The 16,728-nt window shown below is 40.6% G+C and overlaps 1 protein-coding gene across 5 annotated transcripts in view; it reads right to left on the bottom strand.

Annotated features, from left to right (window-relative positions):
* LOC147113488 (ubiquitin thioesterase ZRANB1) overlaps positions 1-14,671 on the bottom strand; it is a 104,728-nt gene extending 90,057 nt beyond the window's left edge. The window contains exons 1-2 of one of the 5 annotated variants that reach the window (XM_085994650.1): positions 14,650-14,671; positions 6,564-7,423 (exon numbers count right to left, since the gene is read on the bottom strand). In XM_085994650.1, coding sequence (XP_085850776.1) covers positions 6,564-7,380 — 817 coding nt within the window. In that variant the 5' untranslated portion in view covers positions 7,381-7,423; positions 14,650-14,671. Of the gene's footprint in view, positions 1-6,563; positions 7,424-14,247; positions 14,371-14,433; positions 14,612-14,649 lie in introns of those variants that run through there. The other 4 variants (XM_085994651.1, XM_085994647.1, XM_085994649.1 and 1 more) reach the window with 4 other exon arrangements.
* Between the last annotated feature and the right edge of the window lie 2,057 nt (positions 14,672-16,728).

Genomic DNA, 16,728 nt, shown 5'->3' with positions numbered 1-16,728 from the left:
CATCCCAGGTATCAGCCTGGTGAATCTTCACCGCACTCCCTCCATGGCAAGAACATTCTTCCTCAGATAAGGCAACCAAAACTGCACACAATACTCAAGGTGTGGTCTCAAAGGCCTTGTACAACTGCAGCAAGACATCCTTGCTCCTGTACTCAAATCCTCTCGCTATGAAGGCCAACATACCATTTGACTTTTTAACCGCCTGCTGCACCTGCATATTTACCTTCAGCGACTGGTGCACAAGGACACCCAGGTCTCATTGCACTTCCCCTTCTCCCAATCTATTGCTGTTCAGATAATAATCTGCCTTCCTGTTTTTGCCACCAAAGTGGATAACCTCGCATTTAACTACATTATACTGCATCTGCCTAATCACCCAACCTGTCCAAATCATACTAGAGTTTCTCAGCATCCTCCGCACAGCACACACGCCCACCCAGCTTTGTGTCGTCTGCAAACTTGGAGATATTATATCTAGTTCCCTCGTCTAGATCATTAATATATATTGTGAATAGCTAGGGTCCTAGGACCGATCCCTGCGGTACCCCACGAGTCACTGCCTGCCACTCGGAAAAAGACCCGTTTATTCCAACTCTTTGCTTTCTGTCTGCCAACCAGTTCTCTATCCAAGTCAGTACCTTGCCCCCAATCCCATGTGCCTTAACTTTACACGCTAATCCCTTATGCGGGACCTTATTGAAAGCCTTTTGAAAGTCCAAATACACCACATCCACTGGTTCTCCCTTATCTATTCTACCAGTTACATCCTCAAAAAATTCTAGTAGATTAGTCAAGCACGATTTACCTTTTGTAAATCCATGTTGACTTTGTCCGATCCTGTCACTGTTTTCCAAGTGCTCTGCTATTACATCTTTTATAATGGCCTCTAGCATTTTCCCCACGAGCGATGTCAGGCTTACCGGTCTATAATTCCCCGTTTTCTCTCTACCACCTTTTTTTAAATAGTGGGGTAACATTAGCTACCCTCCAATCCATGGGAACTGTTCCAGAGTCTATAGAATTTTGGAAGATGACCAGCAATGCATCTACTATTTCTAGGGCCACTTCCTTAAGTACCCTAGGATGTAGATTATCAGGCCCTGGGGATTTATCAGCCTTCAATCCCGTCAATTTCCCGAACACCATTTCCTTACAAAATACTGATTTCATTCAGTTCCTCCCTCTCATTAGACCCTATGTTCCCCGACATCTCTGGGAGGTTCTGTGTCCTCCTTTGTGAAAGCAGAACCAAAGTATGTATTTAATTGGTCTGCCATTTCTTTGTTCCCCATTATAAATTCCCTGATTCTGACTGCAAGGGACCTACACTTGACTTCACCAATCTTTTTCTTTTCACATATCTATTGAAGCTTTTACAGTCAGTTTTTATGTTCCCTGCAAGCTTACTCTCATACTCATTTTCCCCCTCTTAATTAATCCCTTTGTCCTCCTTTGCTGAATCCTAAACTGCTCCCAATCCTCAGGTTCACTGCTTTTTCTAGTCGATTTATATGTTCTCTCCTTGGATCTTATGCTGTCCCTAATTTCCCTCGTTAGCCACGGTTGAGTCAACTTTTTTGTTTTATTTTTATGCCAAACAGGGATGAACAAATTCTGTAGTTCATCCATGCGATCTTTAAATGTTTGCCATTGCCTATCCACCGTCAACCCTTTGAGTGACATTCCCCAATCAATCCTACCCAACTCGCGCCTCAGACCATCGTAGTTTCCTTTATTTAAATTGTAACCTTCTTTAAAAAAAGGATATTTTTTTAAATTCAGAAAAATATTGTTCCAGTCCACTAGTGCCACCAGAGTCCCGGACCTACCAATTTAGCTTTAAAAATATCTTTAGATCACCCAATATGCAGGGCAAAATTAGACCTTTAGGAAGAGAAAAAACCACCAGTATGGCTGAAACTTACAAAACACTGTGCCAAACAAACAGGAATGCTCACAAAGCAGAAGTGAGGTTTGTGGGGGGGGGGGGCGCACGAGAAAAAGAGGTGAAACAATGCTTTTTAAAAAAACACAAGTATGCTTAAGGACACTACTTTTGAATGACTTATAAATGAAGCCAAAAATCTCTCACTTCTGGCCGAGAAGCACACATCAGCAAATTGTGTACCCCCAATCCATAATTTTTTGTCCATTAACTTTAATCAGAAAGTTCATCCTTACATTCTTTCAGGCACTGACTTGAAGGAAAGCAGTGGTGGTGGAGTCCCTGAGGAAATAAGACGGGCTGTAGATAGGTTGGGGGAAGGAAGCTAATGAGCAGAAACACACTGGAAGGGTGGCACCCAATCGTCCGAAGAGAAGCCAAGGGTAGTTGATGTCCCAGTCTCCTGTACCCCCACCCACCCCCCTCACGGATCTATTAGACTATGCTCCCCTGCATTACAGCCTAATCCCAGAAACCCCCACCCCCAAATAATGCCAGACCACTTTCCCTCGAATACTGCCAGGCACATTCCCAGTGCTGCCCAAATAAATAGTGAGCGCCCCGAGTAATACTGCTTGGCATAAATACCCCGTTCTTAAAAACTTCTAACTCACTGAGCAAAGTCCCAGAACTGATGAACTTAGTTCTTGTCCAAGGCTTTTAAATTTGAAGGCTGTTCAATATATCTCGACTAAAAGGGAGTGCTCTTAATATTTTCAACGCTTCACAGCACAAAAAGCAGCTCTGTGATTGGTGTAACAAGCCCGCACAAGGCCAGCAGAACCAATAGGAACATAGTTCTTGATATATGTAAACAGTTGAAATAGAATGGCTCACCACTACGTCTAATCCTAAAGCAAGTTTTTATTAAATTGTGATCTAGAGTACAACTTACACATTGGCACAAAATCTTTTAGCCCTCAGCCATCTAGCTTAAAGATGCAAATGTGAAATCCAATGTAAGTATTAATTTCAATGAGGCAATTAATTTTTGAATCAGAATATTGCTTTTACCATGTGACAAATGCTAAGAAAAGTCAATGAACTTTCAATAAACATTTAATCGCAAAAAAGCCTTCATCTTCAAGAGTTGAAGCATTAAATTTATGCTCAAAGCTGAGCATCAGATTCTGCATATAACGATCTCAGATTGCTAGCAATCAAAGTTACCTAAACAGCTAGCAATCAAAGTTACCTAAACAGCTAGCAAAGTTACCTAAACAGCTAGCAACCAAAGTTACCTAAACAGCAACCAAAGTTACCTAAACAGCTAGCAACCAAAGTTACCTAAACAGCTGGCAACCAAAGTTACTAAACAGCTAGCAACCAAAGTTACTAAACAGCTGGCAACCAAAGTTACCTAAACAGCTGGCAACCAAAGTTACCTAAACAGCTAGCAACCAAAGTTACTAAACAGCTAGCAACCAAAGTTACCTAAACAGCTAGCAACCAAAGTTACTAAACAGCTAGCAACCAAAGTTACTAAACAGCTAGCAACCAAAGTTACTAAACAGCTAGCAACCAAAGTTACCTAAACAGCTGGCAACCAAAGTTACCTAAACAGCTAGCAACCAAAGTTACTAAACAGCTAGCAACCAAAGTTACCTAAACAGCTAGCAACCAAAGTTACTAAACAGCTAGCAACCAAAGTTACCTAAACAGCTAGCAACCAAAGTTACCTAAACAGCTAGCAATCAAAGTTACTAAACAGCTAGCAACCAAAGTTACCTAAACAGATGTCAATTTTAATATGGGAAATGTAAAATATTATTTTAATATGGAATTTAATGCAATATAATGTGCATTAACGCAAAACATACATGACAAATGGGAATTTTGACAAAGGAAAATTTGGATGCAATTATTTAAACAAAGTATGCAAATGACATACGGCTGTCATCATTAAGTACGGTGATGCATTTTGAGCGCATCAGCTTACAAGTAAATTACGTCAATTTAACCCTGCACAACTCCTTGATGAACCACATTTGAAATACCTCAATACAGATTTGGATAACTGACTTTGAACAAGAGACACTGAAGCACTGGAGGGTTCAGAAGAGACAAGGATTCCAGGACTTAGAACGATAGATTATGGATGCAGCAGGCAAAACCTTTCAGTTTTCCTTTCTACCATGAAGAGTGAACATGATCCAAGTCTTGCCCTACCCTCCCTTTCTCCACCTTTTATCTGTCCCCATCTCCTGAAAGCAGTGACTCCTTCCTCAGCGAAGTCAGTCAGGCACCAGGGCCCCAGTGGTACTTTGCTCAAGTAGTTATTCTTCATGCGCGAGCCAACACAGCAAGTATTGGCAGTCTACTCAACCAAGGGGCATGACATCGGAGCCCAGTCCGGTCTTTAACTGACACCCAGACTGGGCACAGGGGGTTGGGTGGGTGGCTCTACTGATCAGACGTAGGAACCCTGGCTATGTTTTCCCCTCCCTTAACTCAGGGGGATGGCCAATTATAATGCTGTTCCACTATTAGGTCAAGTCCTTCCTAGTATTTAATGCTGAAGCACTCCTGGTTTAACCAGTTTTAGCCATCTGGAAAGTCTAAATCTACCTATATTATTTTTTTAAATCCTGCATATGTTATGCACAGTCTGTCCACAAACCTTAATTCTGCTGTGCTTTGAAATGGAAAACAGAAAGCATTTTGTGTTTTCCGGATGTGGGCATCACTGGTAAAGTGACATTTATTGCCCATCCCTACGTGCCCCAAGGTAGCGAGCGGGCTGCCTTGGGTACCGATCATTTTACAGAGAGCATTAGGTGCCAGTCCCATTGTGTGCAACTAAAAGGCCAGACCAGGGTAGAGGTGGCAGGTTCCCTTCCCAGAAAGGCATCAATGAACCAGTTGGATTTTGTCTGGCACCTTTTCAACCCATAAAATTACCAAATTTATTGAATTCAATTTCATAAACCTGCCACAGTGGAACTCTCAATTTCTGGATTGCAGGTCTAGCACCACAAGCATCACACTACTGTATGCCTAGAAAATCTGTTTATAAACATTTAGAATGGGAAAACCCTATTCAAACTATCAAGATTTCATCACATTTATTGACCCAATCAAAATCAATGTCTTTTAATTGTCAATTTTTCACCATAACTGAAAGTTCTGATGTCCCAATTAGGTTTTAAAAAAGAAACAAGAGTTTAAAAAATACATAGACAAATTTGTCCATTAAAATGATCGTGTGTTTTTTGCTATCTTCATTAAAGTTTTTACTTCAAGGCCTTCGGTTGTCAAAAGTCTGGGCTTTGTCTGTATACTTCGTCCCAACACTTGCAAGACAAGTGCTTTCAACCACATCTGTACATCTTGAACATATGCAGTTTCCATAATTTTCCAGCAACACGATTAAGAGTAGAAAGATCCCCTGATAGATGAGGATTTAAGAATGTATTGACTTCTCTCCTCTTCCATTCTGCCATCTACTGAAATTGCAGAGATCACATTGCAGTTCATGAAACATACAGTAACCTGTGTCAAGTGACAACTATTCTGTTCAACCCCTGCATCTTGCTACATTTACCTAGATATTGGGCAGGTAAAGCACACAAGTTCATTGGGGACACGAGGTCTATTTGTGGGAGTGACTAGTGATGCTGAACCCATGAAATATATCTAGCATAAAAACCCAGAAACGTAATAGAGGGTCACAAGTAATCAGAGAGAAAGACAAAAGTGAGCCTACATAAAGAACAATCTAGTTGAGCAGAAAGGTCTAATCTTTCTCCTAGTTTCTTGTAACAGTAAAAAGTGTAAATTAATCAAATATTTTGGTGGGGATACTAAGAAATTTCATCAAGGTTTCAAATTCTTACTTCCGGGTATCCAAAGTTTTGATGAAGGAATACAGATTCAGAGACTGTTGTTCACCTGCAGAAGCAGGTAATGCTCTGTCAGACCACACAAACAAAGCCAACTTGTGAAAAGTAGTTGAATCATTAATTTGTAGCACCTTTTTAAATGGGCGATGGGGGTCATGAATTATATCTTTTAAAAAAATCAGCCTGCTGTACTTCTGGTTTAAAGTCGATTTTCAAATGAAAAAAAGGGGGCTACTGTGATTCAATTTATTGGGCCACTTGCAGCAAGTTCCTGGGCTGTTATTGCAATAGCAATTCCCTTTGTCAACACAACAACCCAGAAACATAATTTGCAGAGCACCACCCTTTGCTTCCCCCAAACCACATTGAGTTGAGACAAAGAAAACGGAATAAATTATCCTTAATAAAAGGCTTCACTTTGGGGATCATTGGAATCTAACCACTTTAAACGTGTTTAGAAAATGGATCCTAAAGTAGTTTCCATTCCAAATAGTGTTCTGCATTAACAAGTTATAGAATAAAAGTGTGGACATACTGGATAGCAGAAATCAAGCACACAATAAGCAACAATATCCACCGAGAATTGCATAATCCAAGTACAGGTACATGATGATTTATCAGATTTCAAACAAAGTCATCTTTACATTCATCTTTTCCCACAATATTCCTTTACAAACATCACAGAATTCTGCACATCATACGCAGACAACTATCATGTATTAGAGAAAATTACACAAGGCATTAAACACAAAAAATGAAGTTTAAAAAAGACCTACCTACGCATGCGTTGAGAAAGAGCCAATCTGATCTTTTCATTCTGTTCTTTATTTGTTTGAGTCTTTTAAAGTCCACTTCCAGCTCTTCTTTAGTGCCAACAGCCCCGGGTGCCAGCTCAATCCTCTGAAAGTCCATTTTCATCTCAGATTCGCGTTTAGGTACTGGAGGAGATCTCCTCTGGCTATTGCCGCCACTGCCACTGCTCCTCCATCGAGCCCTATCCTGCTCATTTATCAGTGATGACGCTTCCTCCGGCTCTGCAAATTCAATTGCTTCCAAATTGTTAGGCCTAGGATAGTCACAGACTGCACATTTCCGAGACTTGGGACAGTTCTCATATGTGCAAGCTGTGCACGTCCATTGCAGCGCTTTTGTGTTCAGTCTGTTTCTGTCATTATATTCTTCGCATGGGTCCTGAGAAGCCTGAACTGGTCTGGAAATACAACCAGATGACTGGGGGGACTCTGTAGGACTTCTGGTCCGACGCTGGGACAAACACTGAGTGCATCTTATTGCTCTTGGCCAATTCAGATAAGTACACATGTGGCATGACCATTTGCTTGCACTCTCTGAATTGTAGGATGATTTAACCCTTGGTCTAGCACTAGAGTCTGGACAAATCAGAGGGCTGCTGCCACCCTCTATACTTGCGGTATCCCAGTCTGGATTCATATCACTTGAGCTGCCTCTGATTGGATCTTCAGTAATTATAGTGCCATTCGGTCTTGGTGCACGACACATGGTGCATTTGATTGCAGACGGCCAGTTTTCATATGTGCAGTATTCACAGGCCCACTTTATTCCATATTCAGTCATCGTTGCTCACACCCAGCAGCAGTTTCCGATTCTGGACTGGAGGCTGTAAAATAAAATTAAACAGTACTAAGTACAGGGATTCTTTCCTCTCCGCATCCCATTTAGACAGCACATACACATTGCGCTGAAACATTATAATGACACTACATTACTTTAATATAATGGCAGGACAAGAAATACAACATCCTTTTAGTAAAATTTTACAGGTCAAGACAACTACAGTGCCCCCCTCCCAGCTCAAATTTTAAAACAAGTCAATACAATAATAAAATTTATATTTAAATCTGTAAGCTATGAAAATGAAACAAAGGACTATCAAACCCAGTTAACCCAAGCCTGTACTATAATGGAACTAGCTTAGAAAAGTCTCAACAGGCATACCATTTTTAACAGTTCTGCCACAAATAGCTAGATGGAAATTTGATAGACTAAACTTTCACCTTCTGGGTGCACCATTCAAACCTAAGATCGCTTAATATTTCATACAATGAAAAGGAGCAAAAACTGAAAAAGGCAAGGCTCGGCAAGAATCAATACCACAAAGCTGCCTGGGTTTAATCTACTTATAATAGTGTGGAACAAGCACAGAATGAAGCTAACTGGTATAAAGAAAAGTGAATCTTGTGTCCTATTACCGCATGGATTAGGAGAAAACTAAAGCTATAATTCTATGCAAGAATTGCACCAAAGCAACTACATGTCCATTTTCTACTTCAAATTATTAACTTAATTGGTTATCAAGCCAATCAATGCGACCACAGTACACACATTTGTTTGGCATCTCAATGTTACCATATGGTTACTGTAAAATACCAAGATGAAAAATTGCTCATGTGAAGTCCTCAAAGAGATGAGCAATTACCTCCACTACATTGCATTCGATATTTACCACTGCACCCTCCAAAGCTTAATGTGCATGTTCTGGTACAAATTTGCTTCCATTACACCCAATGTGTTCCATTATTAAACATATGCTTTGAAAAGCAAATCCAGAACCCATAGCAAAATCCATTTGTTCAGAATCAGGCAGGACTCGGATTCTAACTACCCCATTAATTTGTTTCAGACAAACTTCACATGCATATGAAAGCTGTTTGGGTGCAAATGACAAGTTTATGCACTCATATATACTGGTCTTCAAGTGAGGCATGACTTATCCATGTACACCATTTATGTAAATCTTCCATTTTAATAACTGATCACATTGCCTATATTTTTCTTTATTCAATGAAAGCCTCTGTATATAATGGCTTGTTGCTGAGAAACTGATTAAACATTGTCCATTGTACTTCCAGTTGCAGCATTTCTAATTGGCAGATTTGCAATAAAAATAGCATTACTGAATATCCTACACTGCTTCAAACAAAAGCCATTCAGTTTGATTTTGCGGCTGGTACTCTTCCATTTGCCCCACTTGCTCTTAAATCTGTCTTGTGGTGTATCAGCAACAATACAAAAACTATGCATGCACGCCTTATGGTTTAAGTTATGACTGCAACTTGTATTTTCTCTTCACAGACCTTCCCCAACTTGGCACAAGGCATGTATAAATCAAAGCTAGACAGTGCAATTTACTCAAGTATTTGTTTTTGTATTACAGGGTTAGAATTACAGTAATGAAGCTACTCCTTGCATCCTAGCTTATTACTAGAATAGTGAACATTTCACCACAGTAGGTGGGGCATGGTAGTTTAGTGGTTATGTTACTGGACTAGTAATCTAGAGGCCTGAACTAATACAAGAGTTCAAATCCCACCATGGCAGTTGGAGAATTTGAATTCAGTTTTTAAAATCTGCGATCAGTAAAAGTGACCATAAAGCTGTTGGATGGTCGTAAAAATCCAACTGGTTTACTAACGCCCTTTGGGAGAAGGAAATCTGCTCTCTTTACCTGGCCTATGTGCAACTTCAGTTCCATATCAACTCTGAACTGCCCACTGAAAGAGTCTAGAAAGCCACTGGGTTCAAGAAGGCGGCTCACCACCACCTTCTCAAGATAACTAGGGATGGGAAGATGCCAGCCTTTCCATTGACACCCACATCCCGAGAATGAAGATTTTTTTTTAAAAAGCACTGGAAAATTTCTATTAAAAATGAAGATCCCAGAAAGCCCAACATTTCAAAGACCTGCTATCAGTCTACGGTTAATATTAGCAGCATAATCAATTGTTTGCTCACTTCATGGACTTTGCTTGTTCACTGGAACCAAACCAAATGAATGATCATAGAATCATACACCACAGAAGGAGGCCACTCAGCCCATCATGCCTTGTGCTGGCTTTTTGAAAGAGCTATCGAATTGATCCCCCTCTGATGCTCCTTCCTCAGAGCCCTGCAATTTTTTTCCTTTTCAAGTATATATCCAATTGCTATCGACTGCTTCCGCCACCCCTTCATGCAGTACATTCCAGATCATAACTATTACTTAAGACAAGTTCTGTAAATGGAGTTCTGATCAGAATAGACAGAACTTCGCTCCAACGTAGTTGTATACCTGGATTACAAAAAAAGTTCAACTTAACACACAAATCTGAGGCATTCACATTTTTTTCTAAACACATTCAGATAATACAAAGATACAGTAGTTTAAGCCAGCTGCCCATCATATTTACAGATAAAACTGCAAGGCAGAAAATGCTTCAGATATTCAGCACTTGGAGAAAGGTTAGCCTATTTTTACAGCTCTAGATCCTTTTTTTGGAATTGGAAATTTGCACTTTCCATTTCTGGAAAAGGTTTATACACCTGAAACATTCTCCTATCTTTGTATTTACAGATGCTGACTGACCCTCTTTTTTCCAGCATTGTTTGTTGCTATTTTGTACTATACTCTTTATAGAACAAGTTTCTTCACATCCCTCAACTGTGTATACATTACTGATGCTGCTCCTTGCAGCATACTGAAACCAAAGCAAGTATCATGTCCAGTATAACATAGCAGCCTCAGCCCAGATGAAAATTTTATTTGAAGTCCAAAACAATGGCTACCCTCAACAGAAATTAGCTTCCACCTATCCATGAAAACTGAAATCTGCTGGTGAACACATTTTGCTCCCAAGAAATTAATTTTCAAAAAAAAGACATGAATCCTTCCTAGAAAGTAGCAAGCAGAGCAAGGCAGATGTATTTGCAGGTTCTGATTTCAGCTGATTATTACTGTACCATTTGCAAGATTCAGCATAGCCAGTGGAAAACAGAGATCCACTGTAAGTACACAAGATACATGCTTACATTTGGAGGGGGGGGGGGGGGGGGGGGAAATAAAAATAAAATACAAAATCTGATTTACAGAATTTTTCCATACATATATACTTCTGCATATCAAAACCACACATGTAAATTCTGGAGTAACTTTTCTTTTGAACCTCATAACAGATTCCAAAATGTTGATTACTTTAGCAAAATCAATTTCAATAAAACTAGACAACAGGTTGTAAGTATATTAAAATTCTCCCTTTCACAAAAGGATAGTTACTATTTGATTTTTAAATGATTTACAAAACAAAGTTAGAAATTTAACCATAAAGAAACTTTAAACACAAGACAAAAATCAGTCAAAATGAGTCTGACCATTTAAAGTAGATCAGTCAAACATTGTTAGAAAATGAATGCTGCAATGGTGAATATTGTTTCTGAAAAGCAGTCTTGCAGTTCAAGACCAAAGAAAGCTTTGAAACCTCCAATTGTAAATTGCAACATACCCTTTTTCTAAAATGTCACACCTTGCATGAGTAAGGCACACTGTTTAACAGAATTGGTAAAGATCTTCTAGTTTAAAACACAATGGGCCATATATTCAGTGTCTACAGGCGTGTATGAGCTGTGTACACACCCGTAGGGACACTGGAAATGCCAGTTTCTGGCATGCGAAGCGCATGCACTGAAAACTGGTATTTCCAATCTGTCAAGAATCCTCTTTACAGTTCAGACGCCTGCCCTGGAGAAGGGCCTCTGCGGGCGGATAGTTCCGCTTTCTGGAGAACCTCCGCCCGCAGAAAACCCTTAGAAATCTTATGTCTTATGGCTAATTTTACCAGCATAAGAGTTGAATGTTTTCCCCCCCCCACTCATTTAAAAACACTTTTAAAAGAGGTACGGTTTATTTTTAGCCCTGTAAAAAAAAATTACTTTTTCAAAAAATGTAAATTTGTTTAAAATATTTATTTGTAATTTCAACTCATTTTAAAAATGTGAATTTAAAAAATATATATATATTTAATATTTTTCTGTGTTTTTGGGGTGATCTCCATTCATACACTTGACAGGTCTATCTGTCAAGTGTATGAAAGGAGATTCCCTTCTCCTATTGGCTCCCCATGGCCCACGTGATCCCAGGGACGCTTGCAGACTGCATGCGCCTCTGGGATACACGGGCCCTGCGCATTTTGAGTTTGGAGAGGCCCAGGAGTGGAAGCATATGCATCACGGGAGCCCTCAGGTAAGTTTGTAGATTTTTCCCAGATTGGAGGCCTCCGCACACAGAAACCCTCCAATCGGAAAATACGGGCCATTGAAATTTAAAACAAATATAAAAACCTTCCATACACATCAGGCAATATTACGACATCTCAACTTGCATTCTGTAAGACTCCTCATATGCAGGAAACTTGAAAATGCCTTAGATTGAAGAAAAGTGGATACAAGCAGTGGGAGAATGACAGCACAATCAAAAAGAAAGGTTTTGATATTATTTTGAAACCAGGGAAGGAAGTAGTGAAGTCCAATCCCATCCTCACCCACATGCAAATTCCAACAAGGGTCACAATACAGATCAGCAGGATTCCCACTGTTGTTGTTCCCCTCCCTGGCCCAGTGGTGAGGAAGACAATTGCTCAAACAACAATATATTTTTTTAAGTTAAACTTGGGGCCTTCCTAGCCCATATAGCTCAATCCCATACAGGAACTTTTAATCCAGAACAATCCCTGCACACACAACATGCTATACATACACAATCCATCACAGAATACTCAAAGTCAGCCCTTTTATATCAAACCTTACTTAAGATACAATATACAAATTTGAAGCAAAATAGCTTTTTGACTAAAGTTGGATATCATATACAGTATGACAAGCCCAGAAAAGAGCACCACACTATTCAGTGCAAACAGTTATTTAGTATAGCACTTCTTAAACACCCCAAAACATTATGGCCTTCTGATTATTAGAATAGAACCCATCAGGAGTTTAACAGTGTTATAACAACATAAGAATTAGGAGCAGGAGTAGGCCATGCAGCCACTCGAGTTTGCTCCGCCATTCAGTAAGACCGTGGCTGATTTTCGACCTCAACTTATGACAGAAATACAAGCTTCACTGTGAGTAACAAAGTGGAGCTCCAACAAGGCATAACCAAGGAATTAACAAATTACAAAGAAGCTGTACACATGTCTTATCTGCTACAAGATATTTAATGAGAGTGGAAGGGGGGAAAACAGCAATAGCATTTACCAAGAATAAAATTACATTTCCTTCTGTCTACACAACTACAACATCATCCTCTTGGTCTAATCAAGATTACTAAAAATAGGAGTGCACAACACTAACCACTGTTTAATTTAGCATCAGACCGTATACATCTGATAATTCCATTTTTTGCACTAAAAACTATTATCCAATAATTTGAATTTAGCAACGAACACAGCAGTGAGAAATTAGAGTTAAAATACAAGATAATTTGGATTTCAGCAAATTTGGATTAACTGAACTACAGAACACTGGATTGGGGGGGGGGGGGGGGGGAAAAGAGAGAGAGAAAGAGGTGGTAAAGGATTTGTTAGATTATGGTTCAACAAATGTGACCAAAAGATTCGCCATAAATTTAATAACCCAGCGCTTTTGGACAAAGATCTCCCACTTGACTAAAATAGTAAACGTGAAGAGTCAGTAATAAGCACACCTCGAGGAAAAAAAAGACTCCATTTATAAACGTTTGCAGACCTGACGCTAAGGTGGAATGCCACCCACATTGCAAAAGACTGACAAAATACTACAAAAGAAAAATCACACATTTACAAATGTTTAACTTTTTTTTCTTTTTGGTCATCGAGATTGTAACATCACAAAAAAAATAAGGCTTTAGCAACCGCTGTATACTGGCAATGGCGGAACGAGTGACGCTTTCTTACTCGTACATTGGTCTGTTTGCAAACACTTGGGCTGTTCATTAGAGGTAAGTAAACCTCCACAAACGTGGCATTAGGTTTGGAGCAAATGCAATTGGAAACAGAGCCCCAGAGAAGGGAAGTCATATCAAGTTAAGAACGTCTATTTTTGTATCTGAACACCTTTTTTTATTTTTACGACCATAAATTTGAATGATTATCCAGAGGCTGTTGTAATATCGTACAACTCATTTAATGAAAAATCCGCGATACATAAACACAAAACTAACTTCCCCATGCACAATAAAAAAAAGTGCCGAACCAGGGATTTTCCTGACAATACACCGAAATCGCGATTCTTAACAACAAACTTTTGAAAACTCAAAACTCTGCTTAAAGTCATGAAATAAAAGCTTTGTTTAGAAGGAACCTAAAGTCAGCACAACAGGTCAACAGAGTCCATTTCATTTTTTTTTAAACTAGCTGTTACAAGAAACTAAGATGCATCTTTTACTCTAACTTCACGCTTGGAGCTTTAAAAGGAGCGGACCCGAGTAGATTTGACCTCACGCTGCGCCCGGCCGGGCTGCGATCAGGTTTCTGTCACTTCGCGCAGGAGAATTAAAACAGCGCGATTTGAGCTGCGGATTTTTTTCGTTACTGACAACCAGCAGTTTACCCAATTCCAGATCTCGGGCACCGGCCTCACATTCAGATGCGCTGGGGCTGCACTTCCACATCGCCACCGCCGCCCCATCGTTACCTTATGTTTACGTTAGTGTCAGAGGGGCCGCATTCAACAACAGACCTTCTCCCCCGCGCACTCTCGCTCTCTTGTCTCTCTCTCTCTCTCTCCACTGCTGCCGCCGCCGCTCCAGTCGATCTGGCTTTTCCAACCTCCTCCCCCCTCCTCCACTGCCGCCCCCGCCGCCGTCGCTCTTTTCCTTACATGGTGACCGGGTCAAAGAAAAACCCCGTTCACTCCCACCGCACCGTCCGACTGGCGACCTTCGGCTTTCCCCAGCCACCTTTTTTCTTATTTATGACATTTTGCCCTCCCTTCCCCCCATCTCTTTTCCTCAGACTCCTCCGTTCGACTCTAATGGCGACGGCAAAGACAACATCAGACAAAGTTTGCTGGGATATTTAAAACGTCACACCGCACCTCGCGCCCGCCCGACTCCCCGATTGGACGTTGCCCCAGCCAAGGCGAGGGACGAATCACAAACGCCGTCCTTGGTGTTTTTGGAATGGACGTCACCCCGAGTAACCAGGCTGTGACGGCGTCGCGTAAACAAAATGCGAGCGGAGCGGGCGGGCGGGCGAGCGGCGGGTCACGTGACGCGACCTCGCTCCGCTTTCCATTGGCCCGCGATGACATCACACAGTTCGGTCGAGTGGACTGCACCTCAGCTGACGAAAGTTTGGGGCAAAGTTTGTGCGCGTAAGTAAGAGTGCGATTCACACCCAGCACGATTGAAATTTTAAATGGAGTGACTCACCTTAAAATTATTGACGTTTAAAATCTTCTAAATCGAACTAGCTCGACGCGAAGCATCATTCGAACTGATCTGGAGGTACAAACTAATGGGCAACTTTTTGGGATGGGGGGGTGCAAGAGAAATCAAATGTTTTTCGTGGGTAATTAACAGAAGTACGTTTTCCTTGAACATCTGCCTTTGGTGTTAACTTTAAGACATTATATAACTTGGAGGTGGCATAAGTTTGTTTTAAATTGATTTTAATAATGAAACGATCTTCTGTTCCTGTCTTTTATGTTTTCTTAAAATTTAAAAACAAAAAATTTAAGCTGCTTTACCCCTCTTATAGTGTCAGCTGTGGCTCAGTGGTAGCACTTTTGTCTCTGAGTCAGAAATGTTCAAGTCCAGCTCCAGAGACTTGAGCACATAATCGAGGCTGACACTTCAGTACTGAAAGAATGCAGCACTGTTGGAGGTGTCCTATTTGGAATGAGACGTTAAACTGAGTCCCTGTTGTAATGATCAGTAACATGTCATTCTAGAATGGTACACTAGGTGGAGCTGTATGTTTAGTAAGGGGCTACCCACAAGACAGTAGTCAAGATGGATGCCTGTACACTAGTCCACATGGCTGAATAAATGACTAGCTCAAGCTAGCTGTTCAAAATAAAAACGTCTATTTATTTATGAACATAACATGGTACCAGGATTGGTAATATCTGCTGAATATTGTGAAACACGACATGGAGAATTTGAAGCCACCGGAGGGTTTGAAACTCACGGGGAATGTCGACTGCAATTGGCGGACTTTCGAACAACAATTCGAACTCTACATTGCTGCCATCGGGTTCGGTATGAAGCCAGACGCAAGAAAAATAGCATTACTGCTCACGGTTGCAGGCCCACAGGCGATAGAGGTATTTAATACGTTTGTATTAAATACCTCAAGAGGAGGACAGAGAAAAAATGGACGATGTGCTAAAGAAGTTTGATACACATTGTTCTCCCAAAAAGAATGAGACCTATGAGAGGTACGTGTTCTGTTCACGGACACAGCAGCAAAATGAGACTTTTGATAGCTTCGTGACCGATCTGAAACTGAAAGCACAGACATGTAATTTCTCTGAACTGAAATCATCCATGATTCGTGACCAGATTGTGTTTGGTATTCATGACAAAAAGGTCAGGGAACGTCTGTTGAGAGAAACCGAACTAACATTGGAGAATGCTATGAAAATGTGCCATGCCAGTGAGCTAGCTCAACAGCACGCAAAGACTTTCAGTGAAATTAATAATAATGCGACTGTAATGAGTGACTGTGCTGCTGTCAGTACTGTGTCCTACAAGGGGAAGAAACGTGGGCAGAACAGAAATGCAAAGCAATCGGAGGATGGAATTTTTAATTGTAAACGCTGTGGTTACCAACACCAGTCAAAACAATGCCCAGCGTTTGGGAAAATGTGCACAAAATGTAATGGAAAGAATCACTTTGCCAAACAATGCTTTTCAAAAGTAAAAACAAAGAAAGGGCAACAAGTCAATGTGATAGAGGACACTGATTTAAGTGAGACATTTTTTGTAGGAATGGTGTCATATGACAATATCGAAAAGGATACAGAAAATGTGCAGCCCTCCGGAATGGACAATGCTGAACATAAAGTTAATGCAGTAAAAGAGGACAAATGGATGATGCCACTGCAGGTAAATGGAGCATTAGTTACATTGAAACTAGACACTGGGGCAAAAGCAAACTTAATCAGTAT

This window comes from Somniosus microcephalus, chromosome 8 (genome assembly GCF_052327205.1).
Source record: "Somniosus microcephalus isolate GS21.2 chromosome 8, FLI_Smic_1.0, whole genome shotgun sequence".
Taxonomy (NCBI): domain Eukaryota; kingdom Metazoa; phylum Chordata; class Chondrichthyes; order Squaliformes; family Somniosidae; genus Somniosus; species Somniosus microcephalus.
This window is presented reverse-complemented; position numbering and strand designations above follow the sequence as displayed.